At 37.8% G+C, this 23788-nt stretch overlaps 1 protein-coding gene across 1 annotated transcript; it reads left to right on the top strand.

Annotated features, from left to right (window-relative positions):
- The first annotated feature begins 586 nt into the window (after positions 1 to 586).
- LOC145994412 (gustatory receptor for sugar taste 64f-like) lies at positions 587 to 23773 on the top strand. Its single transcript, XM_083130538.1, has 6 exons — positions 587 to 673; positions 7697 to 7971; positions 13159 to 13313; positions 14230 to 14392; positions 19356 to 19445; positions 23010 to 23773. Exons 1-6 carry the CDS (start codon positions 598 to 600, stop codon positions 23076 to 23078), a joined length of 828 nt encoding a protein of 275 aa, XP_082986664.1. The 5' UTR covers positions 587 to 597; the 3' UTR covers positions 23079 to 23773.
- The last annotated feature ends 15 nt before the right edge of the window (positions 23774 to 23788 follow it).

The following is a 23788-nucleotide window of genomic DNA, read 5'->3' as shown; positions in this document are numbered from 1 at the left end:
GAAAACTCAAAACAAGCAGGGGACAACTTCTGCACCATCATACATAAAAATCCATCGCTTAAAAACACATTCAAGAGAAAAATTAATGAAAATAGTAATGGACAATTTGCACTGTAATACTCCTTGATCCCATTGTACTCTTTTGCATTCACGATACCTGAGCGGTAGAGTGCGACCTGCCAACCGTGGATTAGTTGAACCTTCTCGAATACGTGCGAGATTTACAAGTAACATAAATAGTTATTTTAAGAAGTTAGTGCAGCATTTGCATTTTAACAAAGACCTTCCTCGGATAATAAGAGATTCCATATCAGCCATTCTTTATAAGAAATAAGTATTAATGACATATGTTTTTATGTAGTAAAACTTGTATTTTCTTGGTTAAAACACTTTTTAAAAAACGTTTTACATGTTTCTTCTTTTAAAGAACACAAAAATTTTGCCAACCATGCAATAAGGTTCCCGAAATAATATGTTTGCTCAATTTCAGGTAATTTAGTCTTCATGTTTAGCACGATGTGCGCAAACGTGCTATTTCTCTGCTTGGCCACCAGATGGCAGTACGTGTCATTGGAATGGGCGAAAGTTGAGGACCAAATGAGGATGTACGGCGCTCCACCCCTGAGGAGGAAGTTTAAGATAACGGCATTTCTCGTTATGCTTCTGGCCATAAGTAAGTACTGTCTACCCTGGAATCTCTGGAGCAAGGTCGTGCGCGCATAACGGTGGAGAAGGCGAGTGGGCGGAGCGAAACGCTACAAGCTGCTGCAAACAGTTGGTACCTGCAGTCACTTTCCCCCCACCACGCAATCCCGTTCGCTCTCACGCGTTCATTGGTCGAGCACCTCTTGAGTCATACTCGCTCCAGAGATTCCCGGGACAGAGTACTATATGTAGCAAGTTTGAACTAATGTTGCAGTGTTGCAGAAAAGAATAAGCAAACTATAGTGGTAGTACGATCTTGTTCAAGGAGACTAGGTGTTCATTGTGGAGCTCTGGTAGTAGTTTTGGAGAGTGGAGAGGGTTAAATATTTTAAGTCTTGTGACACGCGATTGTATTAATAGTTATTAAAGAGGTCCGTCAGTATTTTTTCTCAGAGGCGGAAGCACTGGTTGGTAGGCCTAGTGGAGGTCTTTCTTTTGGAACGAACAACCACACAATGTAAAACGATTCATCCACCCCTTATAATGATAGTCGAGTGTAGACGTTGGGTGAGGGGTCATGTGCGCAACTAGCTATGGAATTAGTGAGTAGGGATAAGCCATAGGTCCCTCGTGGAAGCAATTTCATGGTGAAAACAAGTTGGTTCATTGGGACAAGGGCGGGGGACAGTGAACGCACTAACGACTATCTGAAGGAATAGGGTGTCTACGTCTTGTAAGTGATAAGGTGAGGGTGGGGAGGGGGGATTGACGACCTCATGGTTTATTACATTTTCAATCATTATTGCAATTAATTTAGCCAATTTAATCTTGACGTCAGCTATTTTTTGTGAATTTTGAAGACGAGTTTTCTTAGATAATGTGTGAACATGGGCTGGCTTCCATTGCGGAGTGATGAACAAAATGCACTACAAAGCCAAAGGTCCTAGGTTCAAACCGTGGGTAAAGCATGACCTATTGTGTTTGGCGCAGCACTAATTTCATCAGTTCATCTTTCATCGTCACAGGTATCGCGATTAACTCAAGAAATTAAGCAACCTAAAACAACTATGAGAAAAAACAAATAGAAAATAGGGAACTTTCCTTTGCAAAGAATGGTTGATATCCAACCAAGACTTTCTTAATGAGCATAACCAAACATAAATACCAAAAGTCAGATTTTGAAACATATCTCATAAAATCAGTTTTCCAGTTCCTGTTTTCAAAGCCTTTCTTTGTTTGCTTTCCTACTGAGATTCTTTCTTTTGGATATAATGTTCATTGATTTAATAATAATCAATTCTGCGTGTGATCATCCTCTTGTTTATATTTTGGAGGCCCTAAAGTTGTATTTTGGGCAAGCTGTCATGGCCTATGATCATTTTCTCTGTGGTTTTCTTCAGTTCCTTATGTTGTGTGACTTCTCACAAACACCAGGACACTTGTTTACGACTGATCAAGAACTAAACATAGTTTTCGTGATGGGTGGCTACACTGTGCTCATTGCGAAAAGGAAACCCTGACAATGCTGACCTTCATATTAAAGTTGCATTTTGGGGGAATCGAGCAATTAGAACTAAGATGTTGAGTCAATTGAAGTAAGTTCAAGTTATCTATACATTATTGAGGAATATATATTAATACTGTAATATGATATTTCTTCTGTTATTTAATAAGTAAATTTCTAGCTGGTAAGACAGGTGGAAAGGAAATGGAATAAGTTTCTTTATGTATGCCTGTATGAACAGGATGAAAATCTCAGAATCTACTAGTTGATTTTTGATATTTTTCCCCATTTCAGAAATTGATCTGTATTTTCTCATGGAAATTGAAGTAACTTTAAAAAGTGGCGAAACATTTATATAATTTTTTTGTCGTAGCATTTTGGAGGCTTCATTGGAAATAGTTTTGACTTTCATGAACGAAATTGTAAAACCAATTGTACTCATAAATTGAAATATGAGGCAATACAAATAGAATTCTTAATTGATGAGTATCGATGAGTTTCTTTTGTACAAAGGCTTGTCGTTGTGCCGAGTATCCAAGACGACGCATTATGTATTACTGAAATGAATATAAATTTCCTGGGGTATTTATTCCTAAGTAGATAGGAGGAGCCTCCTCTGTAGTCTCGTACCCCCATCTTTAGTCGGTTATGACATAATCTTCTCAATAATAAAAATATTTGTATGTACAATAGTTGAATTTGTCGATTTATTAAATCAGAATTTAGATACCTTTTAGAGATAAGCAATTCTTATAACATATTTAAATATGCCGCTATTTGTCAGTGTCATAAAGGTTGGTACATTAAAACAATTGAAGTCAGAATCGGGTTTCTACGAAAATTCCCAAATTTATATTTTATACATTTTTTTATTAATTGAGATTATGAAATTGCACAAGGGCGTAAAAACTGGTTACGGCTATTTTCGTTTCAAAACTTAACTTTATTCGTTTAAAAACAATGTGACTGGTTACAGGTTTTCTTTTCAAAAATGACCTAGTTACCATAGGCGTGCGTAGTGTAAAGGGTTTGACAATACGTCCGGGAGACCGAAGTCCCCAGTTCGAGGTGCCAAACTACTCTACCGCGGGTCCGTAGGTTCAGGGTTCCGCGGCCGCCCGATTGGACGGTCGTCGGTCCTTGGTTCGCGTCTCCGGTTAAGGAAACACGATTCCTACCACCAGCTAACGGTTTAATTCCAGGTTCGTGTCACCGGGTCGGTTATTTACACCTCCGGCGGTAAGCCACGTCGTGCATAAAATGGTGCTGGTATTCATTTATAGCAATAATAATAATAATAATAATTGTTGTAATAATAGAAAACTATAACCCTTCTGGTCAATGGTGACAAGCTATACAGCTTCAAACTCAGGACTAAAACCAAAAATATCGACCATACGAGGATATACATCTATACATATATATATAAATGAATCAAGTACACCTGTTGGATAACGAATATATACGTGTATTCGGTAAAAATAAACACAACAATGATAATATAACCCTTTACATATCCTCTCACTCTCGTTCAATCATGCACTCACACACACACGCTGCAGGGGTGAACACAAGATACAATTACATGATAAAATATCTAATCGCCTCTTTGGTTTATCTCCCGTGTACCTTCGAACATTTGGGATTTCTATTAGCCCCTTAGGCTTGCTTTCAATGTAAATACGCGCGGCCAGCACTCTGTCACGTATGAGACGCGATTAGCTAGGCGTCATAGTTACCAAAAGTAAATAATAATTGACATTACACTTGTTGAGGCACTACTATGCAAAAAGAATAAGCATACACTAAATGAATGACAAGAGGAAATTAACTTGATTACAAGTACACGAGTGCTGATAATACAAACGACTGTAATATAAACTAGGATATATTAAAAATGATTAAGTCGGCTACTATTTAGTACATAGTTTTCTAATACCTATATATATCAAAGAGCACAGTAAAAAGTTAAAACACACCTATAATTAATCATATAAATACTCGGCGCGAGAATAGGAAAAACAATAACAAATCGTAGGTCTTTACGTTTATAGAATTTCGAAGGGTGAGCGAAATAGGTTCTTAATTTTTGAAGATTTATAATACTTTTGATTTGATTGGTCAAAATAATTAGTAATTGCAGGCAACATTGTTCGATTTCATCTCGCTTTGTCTTGTGACGAACCAGTGGCGACGTAGGTGGACAAATGTTCACTCTCACACATAAAGAGAAAACTGGAGGATACTATACCGAGTCATTGGCGGCGTGGACCTCGCTGATGTCAACGGTCCTTGTTGCGGCGTCCCGACGACACTCGTGGCTATGCCAGTCTGTCCTCCTGGCGGGCGAAAACTGTCTCTTCGACTTCGACGTAACATTCATTTTTCTTCCCCTTTTCCATCGCGGCGACGAAGATGGGCGGAAAAAGCACCTCGCTTCCATCTGTCTGCTCGGGGCGTTGCATCCTATCGTGGCTCCAATGGCCGTTCGGCGATACGCAGGGCGTCGGGTCGTCTAAGGGCTGACGTCGTTTCATCTCTTCTCCTTTTCTCGGCGTAACATCCGTCTCATCGTTGTCGTATTGTCTCTCACCTGGGTTGGCAATGCGAGTTGTCGCTGCGGCGTGGCTTTCATCTCAGACGCCGTTATGCAAGCGTTGTGGTGCGGTTCTCTTGACTTAAGGCGTCGTATAGTTAAGCAAGGGTCGTGGCTTCTTCTCTTGGCTTCATGGCAGCAATAATCGGAAACCCGAAGGTCCCGTCCCTCTTAGTTTTCAGCCGCCCATTTTTATTCAATGTCCCTCCTTACAAAAAAGGGAAAACACAACTGGAGCACGTGAAACACGTAATTAACACGGCCTCAATTCCTGGCACTGTCACTGTGATCACCACTCACGACAATTAACACGACGCGGTTGAAAAGTTAAAACAAAGCAAAGTTCCGTATCTCGCGCAAAGTGACGCGGAGATGGTGTTCGGTCTGAATATGGCGCTAAACTGTGTCGGTCCTCTGGAGTCCAGGGGTATTTAAGGAAAACTTGAAACTTCAAAAATCAACCGCCTCGCAGTTCGTTAGCTTAGAAAAAATGCTGGACGGTGGTCCTTCGTCCAGCCTCGTTGCCCACTTGGGGGGTTGGGGCGAAGAAAAAAAACAGAGCAGTCCTCACACGTGTTGCGAAAGAACTCCCCCTCGGTCGGCAACTAGGACGTTCTTCCTATTGCTGGACAAGTAAAAGTCACCCTTAGTGTCAAAAATTCCACAACTCTGTATTGTTTTCCTACCCTCGCCGCCTAGAACCGAAAATCCAAGAAAAGCCAAAAAGCACAACTGGCTACAGAAAGTTGTTAAGAGTATTTACGAAATTCTAAAATACACTCACATAAACTACAAAAAAGACTGGTGACAAAAGTAATTGTCACAGTAGGATAATTTATTTTGGGGTGCTTTAAGGGGAGTTTCAATTTCCTATCTGCGCAATGTTAGCCTAATTGTCGTAAATTCGTTTATATTCCACATAAACTATTAGGCATATGAAGATGAAATTTTAACATTATTGTCTCGGAGTATTGGTTATTTCTTTAGCACAGGTTTTACTATCATGTTGACGATATTATATTATTTAAATAATGAAAGTGAACAAATGAAAATCGATATTTTGGCACAGAATAACTAACTCAAACAACTGTAATAAAATCTCTAGATAATATCAGTCGAATCCCTCTCAATAAAATCTGTGGGTGTCTCGTCGTCTTATTATTATCATAAAGACTAACGTTAACTTAACAACATACTTTAGTGTACAACACGAAGTATAACAAGAACTCAAGAAGTTACAAGCAACGATCACTGTCTGCCATGTTGCCGTTAACAGTGGTGCCAGTTCCTTCTATCTGAAGGCACTGTTGAGTACATATATATTACACGAGGTTCACTTTTTTGTACGTTTTCTACACCTTTCTTCCTAAATTGCCCCATTTTGCCACTCGGTGCAGTGCAGGTGCATCCTGGTGTCAGGCTAGTGCAAGGAACCAAGTACACGAACAGCGTGTTCAAGTTCAGAAGCTTCAACAAATGCCTGTCTGCTGCTTTAAACGTTCATTTGATTAGTTAGCACGCACCACGTGACCATACACCACACATTACACCGCTCCAGAACTTGTGCAAGCGGTGCAGACACCAAATACACTACTTGACACCAAACCAACAAATTAGACGAGTGGGTGTTGCACCATGTAACCAACTAGACGCGCGACTGCAGACAGAGGCAGAAGGTGCAGCGAACTGGACGGGGCAAATCTAATTCTCTGTGCTATTTAGAGAGTGAAAAATATATTGTTTACTACATGATTACTGATTATTGTAGTGAACAATATCACATTTGGCGGGGTTGGGGGTGGAGAGGAAGAAATTGAGCTAGCAGGTCATCTCAAATGAATCGAAATCTGAATATTAGAGTATTTTCATTATTCTAATGGTAGTTTCTACATTTGTTTTTAAATTTAGACGCCCAGGGGTGTGCCCAGGCACCCCTAGCACCCGCGTGCGCATGCCTACGTTAGTTACACTTACCAATGGGGGGATTTGCCACTAGTCTATCCTAAGGTATAGTGGCTGCAAGAGCAGGGGGCCCGCACAGAAATGCGGCGCCGACGGGGGTACAAGTGAAAAAAAAACACCATCGACTATCAAAATTGCTTAATATTGTGATAATACCAAAATAAACATGTCAAGTTCCTTTACTTCCTTATCTCATGAAAGAAGGAGATTCTAGCGTTTATTTTTTTTTACGTTATAACCCTATTTTCATTGCTGTATTTTAACCACAGCAGAGTAGTTAAAGGTCCAGGACGTTTAAATAAATTCAATTCCGGTCCAGGAGGGAAAATAAGCAAGCGTAAATAGGTTCTGGGCCGTAAAGAATCTTTTTATCTGTAAGGTATTTCAATTCGGTCCACGAACCTATTTTCCGGATGAATCTAAATACGGTCCAGGGACCTTTTTTCAATGAAACAATACGCAACTTGGACCGAATTTAAATTGTGCGAGAAAAGAGGTTCCGGTCCTACAGCGGGACCCAATAGAACCCTTTAGAATTTATGGGTTCCTGAACCATTAACAACCCTGAACCAAAGTGCAAGTCTGGGTGGCAAACTGCAAAGGAAGCCACGTAACAGTACTCGAAATATAATAATAATAATAATAACTTAACAATAATACAATATAACAATACTATTATTATTATGTATTAGTGCCCAAAAGAAAGTATAGCTTAAGGGGGGCAAATTTTATAACCCCCCCCCTCCCACTGACAGTTACCACTAGTCGAAATGAAATTGTCTCTCCCCGATGACGCAGTGCTAACGTCATCGTTTTGTAAACAAGGGGTCCCGGGTTCGTGCTCATAGCACGGTGGTTCGTATCTCACTTTAAACTGTGGGTCCAGTCCCGATTAGTCTTTCTGTGCATAAAATGGACTTAAGACAACCAATCGAAAAGAAATTGTTACTTCATAACTGATATTTACAACGTTGTCTTTCCTTACGCAGTTGAACATGTCCTTAGCATATGGCGGACTGTGGATGACTCCATGAGAAGCAACAATAGGGAGATGGGCGCACTGGACACTTTCCTCTGGGTCTCGAACCATTACTGGTTCATCAACACAGGGTACGCACGGTGGAAAGGCATCATCGCAACAGGATCCAACGTCATCTTCACATTCACGTGGAACTTCATGGATCTATTTATAATTCTCATCAGCATCGCTATTGCGGAGAATTTTGTGCTTCTGAACAAACGGCTGAACAAATTCCAGTGCAAGGTGAGTGAAATTTTCAGTTCTTATTCCATAAACGAACTTTTTCCTTCGAGTCTCACGGAAATCGAGAAATTGGCGTTTACACTTTAGCTGTTCCGATTCGACAGTCCACTATTGAATATTGAACCTTCATTTTTTTTCCTATCTACACTATTCTCTATTCATTATAAGAACGACGTTAATGTAAACACAATGACGCGACTTTGAGAAATAGTTCCTTTCCGTGTGTTAGTTCCGGTGTTGGTCATGAATATATTTGTCGAAACTCTACAGCTCAGAATGTGAGATATCTCAACTGTAGCAGCTACGCTCGGCCATGTTTCTATTTGTCTTGCCACGACCCCTGGAAAGTTACGGGCTACGCTGCATTCAAGGGAAGTCACTTGGTGCACTGCACTTTGGATCGTCACTGACTACACTGCACTCATGGAAAGTCACTGGCTACACAGAACTCGTGGAAAGTCACCGGGCACACTGCTTTCATAGAAAGTCACTGACTACGCTGAACCCATGAAAAGTCACTGAGTACACTGCACTCATGGAAAGTCACTGACTACACAGAACTCGTGGAAAGTCAATGGCTACGCTGAACTCATGGAAAGTCACTGGCTACTTAATGCCGATTGTCTTCCTTGAATCGCGCGGATTGAAAAGTACGTATTTATGCGTATACATACACCTATGGTATATATCTTAAGCGTGGTTTACAATAACTGGTTTCACCAGGCTAAACTCATGGAAAGTCACTCGCTACTCTGAACCCATGGAAAGTCACTTGGCACACTGCATTCATGGAAAGTCACTGGCTACGTTGAACCCATGGAAAGTCACTGGCTACACTGCACTCATGGAAAGTCACTGGTTATACTGAACCCATGGAAAGTCACTGACTACACTGCACTCATGGAAAGTTACTGACTGGCTACTTAATGCTGATGTGTCTTCCTTGAATCGCGCGGATTGAAGAGTTATCTTCGTTGAATTAGTTCTGGTTTCCTTAAGGCTTAATGAACGTACACTCGGAGGTCGGGAGCGGTTATTTTTAGACACTATTACGTCTGGAAGTTACGGCGCTTCGAATGCACAGCCGGTATCTTGGAGATTTTCAAAGGTGATATACAACCTTAACCCTTAAAAGCCCAAGGTGGGTCCAACGGCCTATCTCTGATATTTTCGAAAAGTTTACAAAAGTTTATTTAGTTCTTTGGTGTTTTGTGCCAACAATGTTCATGTTATTGACCTTCTTCACTGTGAGTCTCAACAGTGTACTTATAATCATTTGTTAGTGATAGTAGTAAGAAGAATAGAGTGACTTTAAAATCCAAAGTGGATCCATTGGACCACCATGATAAAAACAGCACTTCCAATCCGAATAGCGCTCTGGAACAGAACAAGGCAGTCTTTAGAGTTGGCAGCAGTGGTATTCTTTTCATTTTGGCAATAAACACTTTACATCAGCAACTACGGTAATCGTTTCGCACTTGTTTTTCAGTCACTTGAGTTCCATTACATATCGCACTGCTTCTAGATGTGATTGTTGACAATGTTGTTGTGTTTCTTTGTGCACAATGACAAGTAGCAGAATGTCTTTGGAACACATTCAGCTTATACTAGGCAATTATTAGACCATGTTAGTGATGTTGATAGTGATTTAGAGGAAATCAGTGCTGAAGACAAAAACCTTTTTCCAGTGAGAGTGAAGTTGATCATGAGAGAGTGTCTTCCTTGGAGCAGAGTGACTATGAGATTGGTGAACAACAAAACACAGTTTTCAAGCAGCACTGTTTATCTAAGTACAGATGAAGAATAAAATAAAAAACATGTCCCCCTATACTAGAAGAAAATAGTTTCAACATTATAAAATCAAAAGTTAAAAAAGTTGTATTACCTTCGTTGAAAGTAGTTGATAGACAATGGGATGCTTGCAACTGCATTTAGGTAATGACATGCTTCAGAAAATTGATCAGCATACAAACTAAGGGTCTGCAAGGGTACTTTCAACTCGAATTGGGAAAACTCACCCAAACAGTTTGATGCTTCCACATCTCCAGCCTAGGAGTGCAGGTTGGAATTTCAAATAATATCCAAATGGTCCAAGTAAGGTTCTTGTGCAAATTTGAAGTAAAGACAGGCAGAAATTCTTCAAATAAGCATGAACTAATCAAATAGATGTTTCCTGTGTCCATCCATTACCTTCTCAATATGAAAGCCTCATGGCTTGCTCCGGTCACGTGACTAAGCGTCATCAACTGGAGGCGAGATAGCCGCCATGTTCGATTTGCTTCTTCGGAATCAATGTTGGACCTTTTTAGTGAATATGGAATTGTAATGTAAATTTAGGAACTGTAATTGAGTTTACATGACGTGTAAATATGCTTAAATGTGCAAGAGGTATGGTGTAAGTGCTCAATTGCAGAGGAAATTATGATGAAAAAGGTGAGAGTAAGGTTCATATTTCTTCAACATGTTGCTGAAAATGAGAAATGTTTAGGGCAATTCCATATGATTCGGTCCCTACGAAAAGATACAAGTTAAGTAACAAAGGTTTTATACTCATAAATAAATAAGAGTAATAGTTCATGATGTAAACATTTCATGTGTACAGAATAGGCATCTAATATACTCTTAAATATGTTTTATCTCTTGTCAACATTTTTTTTTAGAAATATCAAATAATTTACTCTGAATTATTACAAACGTTGGTTAACGTTAAGATTATTGTTTATGATTACAAATTAATTTGTTTCAAGATTTAGCCAACGTTTAAAATATTACGTTCGTGTCTACTAAAGTAATTTGTTGGTGTAAATTTTATGCAAGCATTCGATACAATTTTCATATTATTTAGCCTACACAAATTTTCAGTTTCAAAATGTTCTTAATGAAAGAAAGCTATAGAACGGGGCACAGTTGATACATGTGTACATTTACATTCTTATTTTATCCCGCTTTATGCTAATCGGAAGATATGTTGTACATTCAAATACAAGGGTGCGATGTGTAACACGAACTTCGATGAAATATTCGTGTGTAATACTATCCAAGATTATATTACTTACGTTTCAAATACAAATGTTTTCACACAGAAAGCATTTTATTACCTAGCTATTTTAATATAAACTACAAATGTGTTAAATTTTATAAAACCGTTTCATATGAACTGCTTTTAATTTTTGTCTTTGTGAAGCTTCAATGTTCGTAACTTTGATTATTAAATCAGTGATTTATATCATAATTTATTAACATTCTTCACGATGTTATTAACAAAATGTAAAAACAGTGTAAGGAAATATTCCAAATGTTCATATCCCAAGTGAACGCTAAGATCGAAATATTAGTCCGCTTTTTTTCAATGAAACTCTTAAGTTATTGTCACAGATCTTACTAACGACAATGAAAAGATTCAATTTGTTTATTATCTTTCGTTCAATAAAGTCAATAGGATCGAAATTACAATATGACAAATGATTTAGGTTTAGTCTTTATTCACAGAAATGTAACATTGCCCTTGTACCAATTTGTTTCGCATTTGCTGCAAGGCTATAGAAATTAAGCTTTTGTATTGAGATTGTATAGCAAACCAGAATATCTGCATTATCTGGTTGATTAATTTTGGGTAAAGGTAAAGACAATTTAATTGATTAGCTAACTTGTAAAGTTTACGGTCAACCAAACATGTTTTTTTTTTTTTTATTTATTTAATCAATTGATTTTACATACAAAAGTTCGTACAAAAGCGGTTACGAGTTTTACTGCAGCTGACAAATATTCGCGATAATATTTTCAAAGATATACAATGTTCAAATTTTTCCTCCAGGAAGTTTCTAACGGTTTTCAACTCTTTCTTTGTGCTATGGTAGGAATTTTTGTGGTGGCTTGAATGAAGATTTTGGTGTAAGTATTCAATATTATACATTTTTCTTCTATATTCTTGGGGAGGGTACATGTCAAAATTTAACTTCATAAAAGAAATAAATATACCTTAATTATCTACGGTAAAATTACGACAAGGGGTTTTACAGCGTTGAGACGATCGCCTCCAGATGATGACGTCTTGACTGAGCGCTATGGCCTGAACCTCAAGATGGTCTTGGTCCATCGAAAGGAGCAAGAAAACAAACACACAAAAAGACTCTGAAACTGCAAAAGAAATAAGTGTTCTGAATATTCTACTGAAAAACGCATTTATGTTTGCTGTGAGTACAAGTTTGCCTTGAAGTAAATAAAGAGAAAAGTACAATAATTTTCAACCATATAAGAAAAATATATAATGTAAAATGCAATAAAATTACAAACATGTTACAAGTGAAGTATGTAAGAGAAATATTTTACCTATACGATTGAATAAGAAATGCAATTGAAAACTATGTAAGCAATAAGTGAAATTAATATAGAATCATTTTCATAAAATTTAGTTCATCCAGAAAGAAATTATATTTTCCCTTCAATTGAAATTTTAAACCACGAGGTTAACTTATAAGTGTCAGGGAAAGCGAGTTGAAAATGACAAATCTATATGGAATAAAAACTACATACTATCGTCTAGAAATGTGATTAGGACAGAAGAAATTTTCAATTGCCACTAAAATTACTTATAACAACAGTTTTATGTTATATAAATATTACATATTTTATGTTTACGTAAGCACAGTTTTCTGAAGTTACAATAGAATGTTAGATAAATAAAGAAAAACTATATTTTGCACACAGAAACAATGCCAGGAATGTGTGAATGTAGGTGGACATCACTTTGAACAACTCTCATAACATAGGTTAGTGCTTGTGTTGGTGCATAATTAAACTCCGATACTTTCCCATACCACTGGTATTGGCCGATACCGATACTTCGGCATCGGCTCAGCCCTAATTTCTTGTAATTCTTGAATACTTTGAAGCAAAACCCTGATAAATTTAGGCTTATAATTGAAAATAGTTACTTACTCACCAACATTAATCAATATTTTGAATAATATAGGAATTTTCAAGCATCGGTACGGCTCACCACTATTATTTATATATAAAATATTGATAATATAGATTACGATTTTAGCTAACATTCTTACACTGAAAATAAATGTCCGGCCTTGTCTACATTGTTCTTACATTTCAAAACGTGAGACATTTACATTAGTTCGTTCTATGTTGTGTTCCATTTATGCATTAGTATTACAAATGTCAATCTGCTTCTAGATACTTCCTGGCGACATGTGGCAAGAACTAAGGACCAATTACAACACCTTATCCCTACTCACGAAGAAAGTGGACGAATACGTTTCCAAGATAGTGCTGCTCTCTTTCGCCAACGACATGTACTTCATCTGCGTTCAGCTGTTGCAGTCTCTCACGTAAGGTTCCTGTTCTTAATTCTTAACCTCTATGTTCGCTGCATTCTCTATTTGCAGTTTTAGACGTTGGGGTGCATGCTACTAGGCAAGGGCGCCGACTTTCCAAAATTTCTGTGGGTGCATATCAATGGCGGTTAGATCTGTAATTATCAAGTATTGTATACTTTAAACAACTTACATGCACAATGATTGCAAGAGGCAGTGATATTATCAACACGTTACTAAAAGAAAATACCACATTCATACAAATTAAAATGAAAAAATCTTCATAAATGCAAATCCTTTTAATTTTATTGCAGAAAGAACTATGCAAGGATTTTGTTGTGAACAGAAACTACAAAATGACTATCTTTATGTACCAAATAATAATAATGATAATCATGACATGTTAACTTTCAATATAAAACACATTCCTTCTTACGTCATTTGCACTTATGAATTTGTTTGCAATTTTGGTAATGTCAATATACTTCCATTGTTATTGTGGGGACTGCCTTTGACTTTGCCAGAGACAGGCAAGGAAGGGGGGAATGTGTTGCTTGGTTGCCTTGCACAAACACATTTGAAACAATTATGTTTTAGAGGTTAGAAATTTTAACTTCCATCTCAATGTTTCAATTGCTTATTATTCTTTTGATAATGGCAAGTGAGAAATATTTACTTTATTTTGTTTTTATCAAACTAAAAATCTTGTGGGTGCGCTGTAGGAGAGATTTTTCTATTTTACTATTTTCTTTACTAATTGTTCTTACTTATAATTCGGAATCCGGCTATCCGTTATCCGCATGTTGGGGCCATCCCTAATTTTATCCCGTCACTCACTTGGAGTGGCTTGAGCGAAAACCACCCAGAGAATGAATGTGTGCATTGTGACGTCAGTCAGAGTAAAATAATTCTCGTTGCTTCCTTCTTCCAGGCCCAGAGAAGGAATAGTGAACGCTGTGTATTACTTCGGGTCCTTCGCCTGCCTGCTCCTGCGCAGTACCACTGTCCTCGTTTGCGGCTCCAGAATCTACCACGAAAGCAAGAAGCCCGCCAAAATACTGTATTCTTGTCCATCGGAAAGCTACAATGTCGAGGTACTGCATGTTGTACTTTATATTAATTGTACTATTTGAACATTTTCTATATTGGTCGCATTTCTCCATCTGGCGTCTGACCTTCATGGCTATTTCTGGCTCTTTCCTTGATGGTTGCAACAAAAGCTGTAGGGATAACATCGCTCTCCTGAAGAAACGTTGTGTACTTCTGTTACTACCAGTTGCTCACCGACCTGTAGATTTGGTGCTGACGATACAGTTGGCACAGAACTCTCTCGCTTTACAGTACCTTTGGCAACACGTTCTGTATCCGACGCTCATTTGTCTTGTTCCGCCCACAGCGTTCGGTACCTTCCGACTCGAAAATACCCGATCTTAGTCGAATAAATTCAACTGATCGCTGATTCGCTATTTCCCAGCCGCCATCTGGAAATGCGACAAGTATAGTGGGCAGAAGTTCACGGCTGCTTGTAAAACTCTCTCAACACACACACACACACACACACACACACACACACACACACACACACACACACACACACACACACACACACACACACACACAGTTTGGTTAAAATTTGGTTATTATACCACTTGAACGCGGCCTGTCTACCGTCAGGAAGTATCTCGCTTGCCGGCGAAATAGGATATACCGTGGTATTATCAAGCAAATTGTCCACCACCATGTATATTCTCTGTGTTTTGTGCAATTACAGGTTAGGAAATTGAAAGAAAACATCAAACAATCGGTTGACAATTTCTGTATCAGCATACGTAAAAATTCAGTCCCTAAAACGTGTCATATGCAAGAGAAAAATCAATGGAAATAGTCATGGACATTTTGCCGAGCTATACTTGTGCATCCCACTGTACGTATGCACTCAACTCAAACGCATAGGTCATCTGCTGGCTTTCCAAACTGAAGTTTCTCTTCGCTAAGCACACTGCAAAACATGCAGTAGAGCCAACTCTGATCAACATTGTTACCGAGAACAGATACATGACGTTTCAGCATTTGCTTGCATACTTCTGTATAGATTGTTAAGACGGTGAGTGTAAGTTATCAATCACTAAAAATCCGTCTTCTTTTGTTTCGTTGAATACTTCCCTATGCGTGACGAACAATTGATTACACGCATGAACTTGTTAAGTAACATAAACCACTTATATTTTCCTTCACATCTACTATCTACATACAATACCTGGCTTTTATCTTTCCACATATTTCTATTGTATTTTCACTTTTACTGAATCGATACTTATCCTCTAAAAATTATTTATATTTCTTTGTCTTGTGCTGCCATCTACTGCTTTTTCTCTTAATCTCGTGTTATTCAAAAATCTGCTTTGCAACAATTATCTGAAACAAATAGCGACGCTTTGTATAATTAAAATTAAATTTTAACGCTACTCAAGAAGAACACCCAACCCCGGTTTTATGTCCCCTTGAAGGCGACGCCCTGGTCGCCTTGTCCTTAAGCCGTCCCTGGTGTTGCAATGCCGTACCGCAACGTACATACACTTTAGCTTAATTCGTGTGTGAAACCAAAGTTGTGTAGAAGAAAAGTAGTGTTCCTTTGAATGCAAATTTTCTCAAAAGATGTGGAAAACATGTGGGAATACGACATTTCCAACATCTGTGACAAAAGTACATGATTACTTCATTTCTAATTGTAAAATATTTGTATCAAAATAAATCTGTGCGCTTGAGTTTAGGGGTTAGGCATGTCCAATATGTCGTGTTTCCAGCCGCTCTACGGTCCAGTACTAGCGGCACAATAACCAATTTTTTCCTGTGTGTGTGTGTGCAATATTGTTAGATACCATACATATATATATATGTTCTTTTTTAAATAAATGCTTTTTCTAGTAAACGGCCCTGTAAAATATATGAACAGTTTGATTAAAGCAAATAAAAATATATGTAAATGTTCATTTTTCTGTTTCTGATATTATATATGTCAACGTACTATGAAAATGTTTCTTGGGTGTGTTAATGAAACTATAATACATAATTTCACTAGATTTTCTTCCAGCGAAAATAAAATATTCTGGATGTACTATATAATTGTAACTTAAAATATTTATTAAAGTCCTTGTAGCTGAATTTTGGCAATTTTTTAATGATAGTTTTCAAAATATCAGCTGCCATGTTTATTTACAGTTCAATGATAATGACACTATTTACGGTTTAACATGATTAGTATTTTATTCTGCACAAAATATCTCCTATTTTTACCTATAAATATTATTGCATTTTAAATCAAGAAAATTTAAGTGTGTTTCCTTTCATATGAGCTTCATCACCTGATTTAAATCAATCAACATCTCATTATTCTAAATAAGATGTAACTTATAGACTGTGCTGCACACATAAATTGCAAGCAGGATGTCCTTTAATACTAAAGTGGCCATCTACAATTAACATTATATTTCTCGTCGTCGCCTTGTAATCGAGGAATCCCGGGTTCGATACTGGAGGGCACAGTGGTTCGTATCCCACTTCAAACTGTAGGTACGGTCCCGATTAGCCTTACTGTGCATAGAGTGGACTTAAAACACCAACTCAAAACATTATATTTCCTTAATTTAAAGGAAATATGGAAGCACAGATGTAACAAGATTACAAGATGCGAATTAGCCTATACTTGACAAAGTTAGGTCATAATCGTAACGAAGCAAGTAGCAATATACATGAAGATTTTATTATTTTTTTAGTCATAATGGTGTTGTTATTACTGTTGAAGCTTGTAATTGCGTTAAAAATAACTCGTCGATTCAAAACAGTGATAGGGGAGAGTTGCCGAAATTGGACCAGTTGGTACCATTTTGCTTCTGCATCAAAAACATGACACAAAAAAAGAACGAAATTGTAAATATGAGAAGCACAAACTATTAGCTTTCACTTCATATATGTATTTCAGCAAAAAATGCAGGAACCAATATTATAGGGTACATAAACGAGAGTAGTGACATCGGTCCATTATAGGCAACTAGTTTCCTAACTTGGACCACAGGTTGCTTAGGTTGGACCGCTCGCAAAAGGCATGTACGTGTGTATGTCTACGGTATCTAGACACCTGCAGCACTCACTGCACACACCATTGTGGTATTTACTCCACGTTCGCCGCTTCTAACAGCACCTACCTGTGATTTAACGTTCTTTGCTACAATTTTTTGTGCACGTTTCTGGGCGGTTAAACCTGACTCATCCACGTTGAATATTCGGTCAGCTGTAAAACCAAACAAACCATACCTTCTACTACAGTCGTTCAAGCCATAGTCCCCATTATTGTATGCTGCTATAGCCATTTGCAATTCCATCTCTGTCCACAGCCCATACTTTCCCGGTCCAATTTGGGAAACACGTGGTGGTCCAACGTAGGCAATTATACCCCGTTAATAAAAATATGACGCTACACGAACATACGTAACTAAACCATAGTTTTACCATATGTAGTTAGTGGTTAATGAATGGCACTTTTGTAATATACTACAGGACATTTGATTACTTACCCCTACTCTACACAAGAGCTTAAGATCCGAAGCACAATAATTGCAACACGAACAATGGAAACACAATAACAGCACTCCTACTTCGTCGAACGTCTCTAGTTGACTGACCATTCAGTCATTTGTACATGACACTGGCGCCAACCAGTTGTGCCAACTCACCTGTTTCAAATACTCATCTATAGGCAAAAACAAAGGCGGTCCAACTTAGGCAACGGTCCAATATCGGCAACTCTCCCCTATATATTATACACACTCGTACGTACAGTCACCGCCAATGAAAATGTGACACGTAGATCCTGAAATACTCGCTTCCTTGCAAGACGTTATGTGTGTTGCCTACCTCTACTGCGATAAGTGATGTTAATAACAAATTTCCAATGGCAACTTCCACCACCGCCGTCGAGTTAGGCAACACACAGAATGCTTTGCAGGCAAGCGTGTATTTCAGGATCTACGTGTCACATTTTCATTGGCGGTGACTAAAAATACATCGAATAAAGCGCAGTGGCCCAGTTCGTATAGCGTTTGTCTGCCAAGTGGGAGACAGTGGTTCGATTCACTTGCACCATTTGCTGAACTAGAGAATACGTCAAACCCGAAATCCATACCCCCTATATGCCCTTAATGTCATGGTACCTAAATTGCTTTATCTCTAACTAGACTTGTGTTTATATCCTTGCAAGTTCAAAATTAGAAAAAAAATGTGTTTGAGATAAAAATATCATACAGGGTGTTTCACTCGCTCTCGGCCCCTGATTTTCGCTTATAGAAATCAAACTATTGGTCACGATATAATGAAATTTGCTACGGACCTTCCTTGCTGTATGAGAAGCATGGTGACGTCACAGAGAGTGTTGGAAGTGGTATGCCTACACACGCCTCTCCATGTTACAGAAGGTAGCCATAAACACATCAGGAGTCACAGCGTCAATTTCCCGCCGAACGCTGTCTTTGCAGTACCATGATAGTTCGTAACTTGTTGTGATAGACCTTTTCTTTCAGCAAGACATCCAGTGGGGTAAGATCAGGCCAAAGTCCTTTGGAAATGACACGATCTTCTGTGATTCAACCGAACCCGAATAAACAATAACCACTATTAGGTGCGTCAGCGTCACAACAGCAGGGCCAAGAACTCAGACTGAAAGCACACGTCCGTACGATTGGCATTTAACGGCAGAATTGCCCAGACGCACGCGCATGTTCACGCTAGGACTAGATAGACTGTGGCGCCATCTCCAATGCTTCTCATAAACCAAGGTATGTCTGTGGCAAATTTCATTACATTGTGACCAATAGTTTGAATCGTACAAGCGAAAATCAGTGGCCGAGAGCAAGTGAAACACCCTGTATGATCTAATGGATGAAAATAGCGTTAGTTTGCTGGGAATGTTTCATCTTAACCTGGATATCAACCTGATATTGCCAAACTTTCGAATGTGATATTACCAGGTAGTAAAAAAATGTTTAATATCTTGTATTTCCTCAGGTTCAGAGATTCCTGGAACAAGTTCTGTCTGATGAAGTGGCTTTAACAGGCATGAACTTCTTCCCAGTAACAAGAAAACTATTACTAACGGTAAATTTAATATTATAATTTACTTTTCTTCTTAATATATGTACAGCGTGTCCCAAAATCAGTATCGGGGTTTCAAAAGCTTTTATGGGAGTAAACAACAACTCAACATGTTTGCATAGTGTTCCTTATGAATGTTGAATGTGAACACATTTCGTGACACGGCACACGTCCATCCGGTAGTCCAATACTTCTCGACGCTTTCGTTCTACAGACTTGGACATTCAGAACTCTTCCCTTTTTAGTTGTTTGAAACTTATTAAACCATCGACGAATGTTGTTATCGGACGGAGGATCACTTCCAAATCGCTGAACTGAAATAGCAGAACCACACCTTGCAAATTCCATGACACAAAAGGACTTCTGCACGGGAGTCGCCATCTTGGAAAATACCTACGCCGCTGTGACTGATGGGAAACAAATGATAGGGTAGCAAACTTCCACAGCCGTTCTTATCGTACATATACGATATAAACATTCACCTTCGTCTGTTGCAATATACCAAATACTTGAAACCACGATAATCATTTTGGGACGTTCTGTATTTTATAATTATTTTCATTTCACAAAAAGAAAAATCAAAGAATAAGGTTACAGATTATTCTTGTGGTATTTATGGTAGGAATTGTGCATTGCATTACTTTTGTGAGTGTTCAATTGTATCGGGTGGGCTGAAAAGTTCGTAGGCTGACTCATAGATGGCGTTACTAGAATTAAATCCATGTGATTTTTACTTAGTACTAACCTTCAAAAGATATGTGTATAAATTTCACAGCTGCCGGATAATTAGTTCGTGAGATATAGCATTGTGAGTGAAGCAGCTTTTGTTATTGTGAAAAAATGGATAAAAAAGAATTTCGTGTGTTAATAAAGCATTGCTTTTTGGCGAAAAAAATACTGTTGAAGCCAAGGCTTGGCTTGATAAACATTATTCGGACTCTGCACCAGGAAAATCAACCGTTGAGAAGTGGTTTGCTAAATTTAAACGAGGCGAAATGAGCATCGAAGACGATGCACGCAGTGGACGCCCCAAAGAGGCTGTTACCGACGAAAACATGAAAAAAGTCCACAAAATAATTTTAAATGATCGTAAAGTGAAGTTGATCGAGATAGCTGAGACTTTAAAAATATCAAAGGAACGTGTTGGACATATTGTGCATGAATATTTGAACATGCGAAAGCTGTGTGCAAAATGGGTGCCGCGCTTGCTCACAATCGATCAAAAGCAACAACGTTTTGATGATTCGGAGCAATGTTTAGCGATATTCAACCGTAATAAACACGAATTTTTCCGTCGATATATTACAATGGATGAAACATGGCTCCATAACTACACTCCAGAGTCCAATCGACAGTCAGCCGAGTGGACTGCACGTGATGAACCGAATCCAAAGCGTGGAAAGACGCAACAGTCGGCTGGCAAGGTTATGGCATCAGTACTCTGGGATGCGCATGGTATTATATTCATCGATTACCTCAAAAAGGGCCAGACCATCAACAGCGATTATTACATAGCGTTGTTGGAGCGTATAAAGGATGAAATCACGAAAAAACGGCCCCATTTGAAGAAGAAAAAAGTGCTGTTTCATCAGGACAATGCACCGTGTCACAAAACAATGAAAACGATGGCAAAATTATATGAATTAGACTACGAATTGCTTCCCCATCCACCATATTCTCCAGATCTGACCCCCAGTGACTTTTTCCTGTTTGCAGACCTTAAAAGAATGCTCGCTGGAAAGAAATTTAGCACTGATGAAGAGGTAATCGCCGAAACTCAGGCCTATTTTGAGGCTAAAGAGAAATCGTACTATAAAAATGGCATCGAAAAATTGTATGGCCGCTATAATCGTTGTATCGCCCTCGAAGGCAACTATATTGAATAATAAAATCGAATTTTGTCAAAAAAATATTTTTTACTATGTTAGCCTACGAACTTTTCAGCCCAACTGTTACATGTGAATGCTTCAAATCCTATACTTGATACGCGACATGTTGAATTTTATAATTTACTTTTGGAACTGAAAAACATTCAACTTTATTGTCATTACTGGGTAAATGTCTTTCGGCATGTGTAGAATATTTTAATTTTCTTGAGGAAATTTGTGAAATTGATAGATATATTGGTCTATTAAAGCATTTTATACTCTTGTGTTATCTGTTCAACTTATGTGTACGGCAAGGTGGCTCGCTTGGGATATTTAAAGAGCAATATTATGTAACTCACTTGGAGTCGCTTGATTTTTCTAATAACAGTAGTAATTTCGCCACATTCCTGTTGACGTATACTTTGAATTTGGACATCCTTTTAAAGTCTCAATTTGGAAAAAAAAATGCATTCAGTAATTATCGTTGGTGCCTCCTTATGTATTCCACTTTGTATTAAGCTCAATGTTCGAGTTTTCACACCCATCCACTTTCGATAATAGATGAATAAAAAACAATGGAGTGCAGAATCTGTTGGTCTTAATTCTTTTTTTTTATCTATTACGCTTAGACAATTAACAATATCAAATTAGGCTGTCTACCAAAATAACAAATCCAAAAATCTTGACCTTTTTCATGACTTCCTCTTGACCTTTCTTTCTTTCTTCTTGACATTTTTCATTTTCTTAAGATTTATTTAATCGCCCCATACTTAGGTATAGTTGGAAATTAGAAAATATATATTTTATTCAATGAAAACCCCTTCCACAAGGCAGGTTAACTGAAGCTGTACTTGAAAAGGACTTTGTCCTGGATGGAGAATTGCCGCATTATTTAATATTTTTACAAAATTTCACGCATACAAGAATGTAATTCTTAAGAAACAAAGTAATCAAATCATAACCACAACTCAATAGAATTTTAGATTTCCAAATATTCAATTTATAAAATTCCAGTACATGTACTATATAACAATGTAAATTCAGTATATTGTAAAAAATTCAAAAATTCTTGACCACAGCATAATTTCTGGACTTTCTTGACCTACCTGTTGATTTCTTGACTGGTAGACACCCTAAATATGTTGAGAATTACTAAATCATATCAATACAATTTATACAATACAATATATATATATATATATATATATATATATATATATACGTATATACATATTGTAATATATACTTTTGTATTGTGTCAAGTATTTATCTTATTTCGATCCTACTGCGAGAGCTGATAATAATAACTAAAATGTACATACATCATGTTGGTATGAACAACAAAGACACATAGCCGAAACGTTTACTACATATATATAGATCTGAAATGTAGGATGTAAATTAAGTTATAAGCATAACACAACAGTTTAATCACATTTTCTCGTTATTGTATGCGGCTCTCATTCCCAAGTTAATTTTCAATATGTACCATCAGGTGGTGCAATCTGTATTTACGAAACTCGATGGGGCAAAGCTCGAAATGCCCCGAGCTCCGTGACTTGTGCACTTCGATGTGAAAGCTTCTGAGTAACGTATTTCAAAATTTATTTGAAAATGTACGAGAAGTAAACTAGAGTTAAGATTTTATTCTAAATTATGAACATTTTGTCACTTATTTTCATTCTGTGTAATGTTTCAGGTGGCGGGAACCATAGTTACATATGAAGTGGTTTTGCTGCAATTCAATAAGGGCCAAGGGACAGAATAAAGAGCATACATCTATATGAGGGCCTCTGTGGCGGAGTGATTAGCACACCGCACTATGACACTAGAAGTCCAGGGTTCGAATCCCGACCTGAGCATTGGAGTTCCTTGTGTCCCTTCATCAATTTCATCATATCATCTACTCCTCGTCTTCGCGATTAGCCAAAAGTGGCAGAAATGCGAAGTAAAATAAACTAAATCAATCAGTCTATCAATCTATGTGTGGGAGAAAAATAAACCCTAAACTATTCACGAAATCAAGAACTACATCTTTCTACAAGTTGTACATTACATTACATTACTTACATTGTTTCGAGTTATTCGAAAACAAGAAAGCTCCAAGAAATGTTAAAAAAAACTTCTCTGCTGAATCTGTAGCATTAATAAAATAATGAATTAGCACACAACTCCAATAGATATGAAAAAGAATATTAGAATCGCTTGCGAGAAGAACGACAAATCAAATTCACTGCTGCATATGTCCTGACAAAAATAATTTCGCCCAGTGTAGCCAGATCTGGTACGAAGAACGAAGACACACCTGCACAAACTTTCTAGCCAGCAGTGTCTGTAAGAAAGGTTAAAATGGTTGGTGGATTTGTCACAGAGAAGTCAAACGTAAGAAGTTGAAGTGGATTAAATCATAAACAGGTATAGATAAGTTCCATCGCTAAGTTGTACCTAAATTAAATAAATATATTTTCCAAGTTAATA

Source organism: Lepisma saccharinum, chromosome 10 (assembly GCF_977018435.1).
Source record: "Lepisma saccharinum chromosome 10, izLepSacc3.1, whole genome shotgun sequence".
Taxonomy (NCBI): domain Eukaryota; kingdom Metazoa; phylum Arthropoda; class Insecta; order Zygentoma; family Lepismatidae; genus Lepisma; species Lepisma saccharinum.
Note: the sequence above shows the minus strand (reverse complement) of the source record. Positions and strands in the feature narration are given on the sequence as shown.

Coding starts and splice junctions, on each gene's coding strand:
- LOC145994412 (XM_083130538.1), top strand. CDS start 598: ATGAGGATGTACGGCGCTCCACCCCTGAGGAGGAAGTTTAAGATAACG. Junction 7,972..13,158: donor TGAACAAATTCCAGTGCAAG/GTGAGTGAAATT, acceptor ATCTGCTTCTAG/ATACTTCCTGGCGACATGTG. Junction 19,446..23,009: donor CAAGAAAACTATTACTAACG/GTAAATTTAATA, acceptor GTAATGTTTCAG/GTGGCGGGAACCATAGTTAC.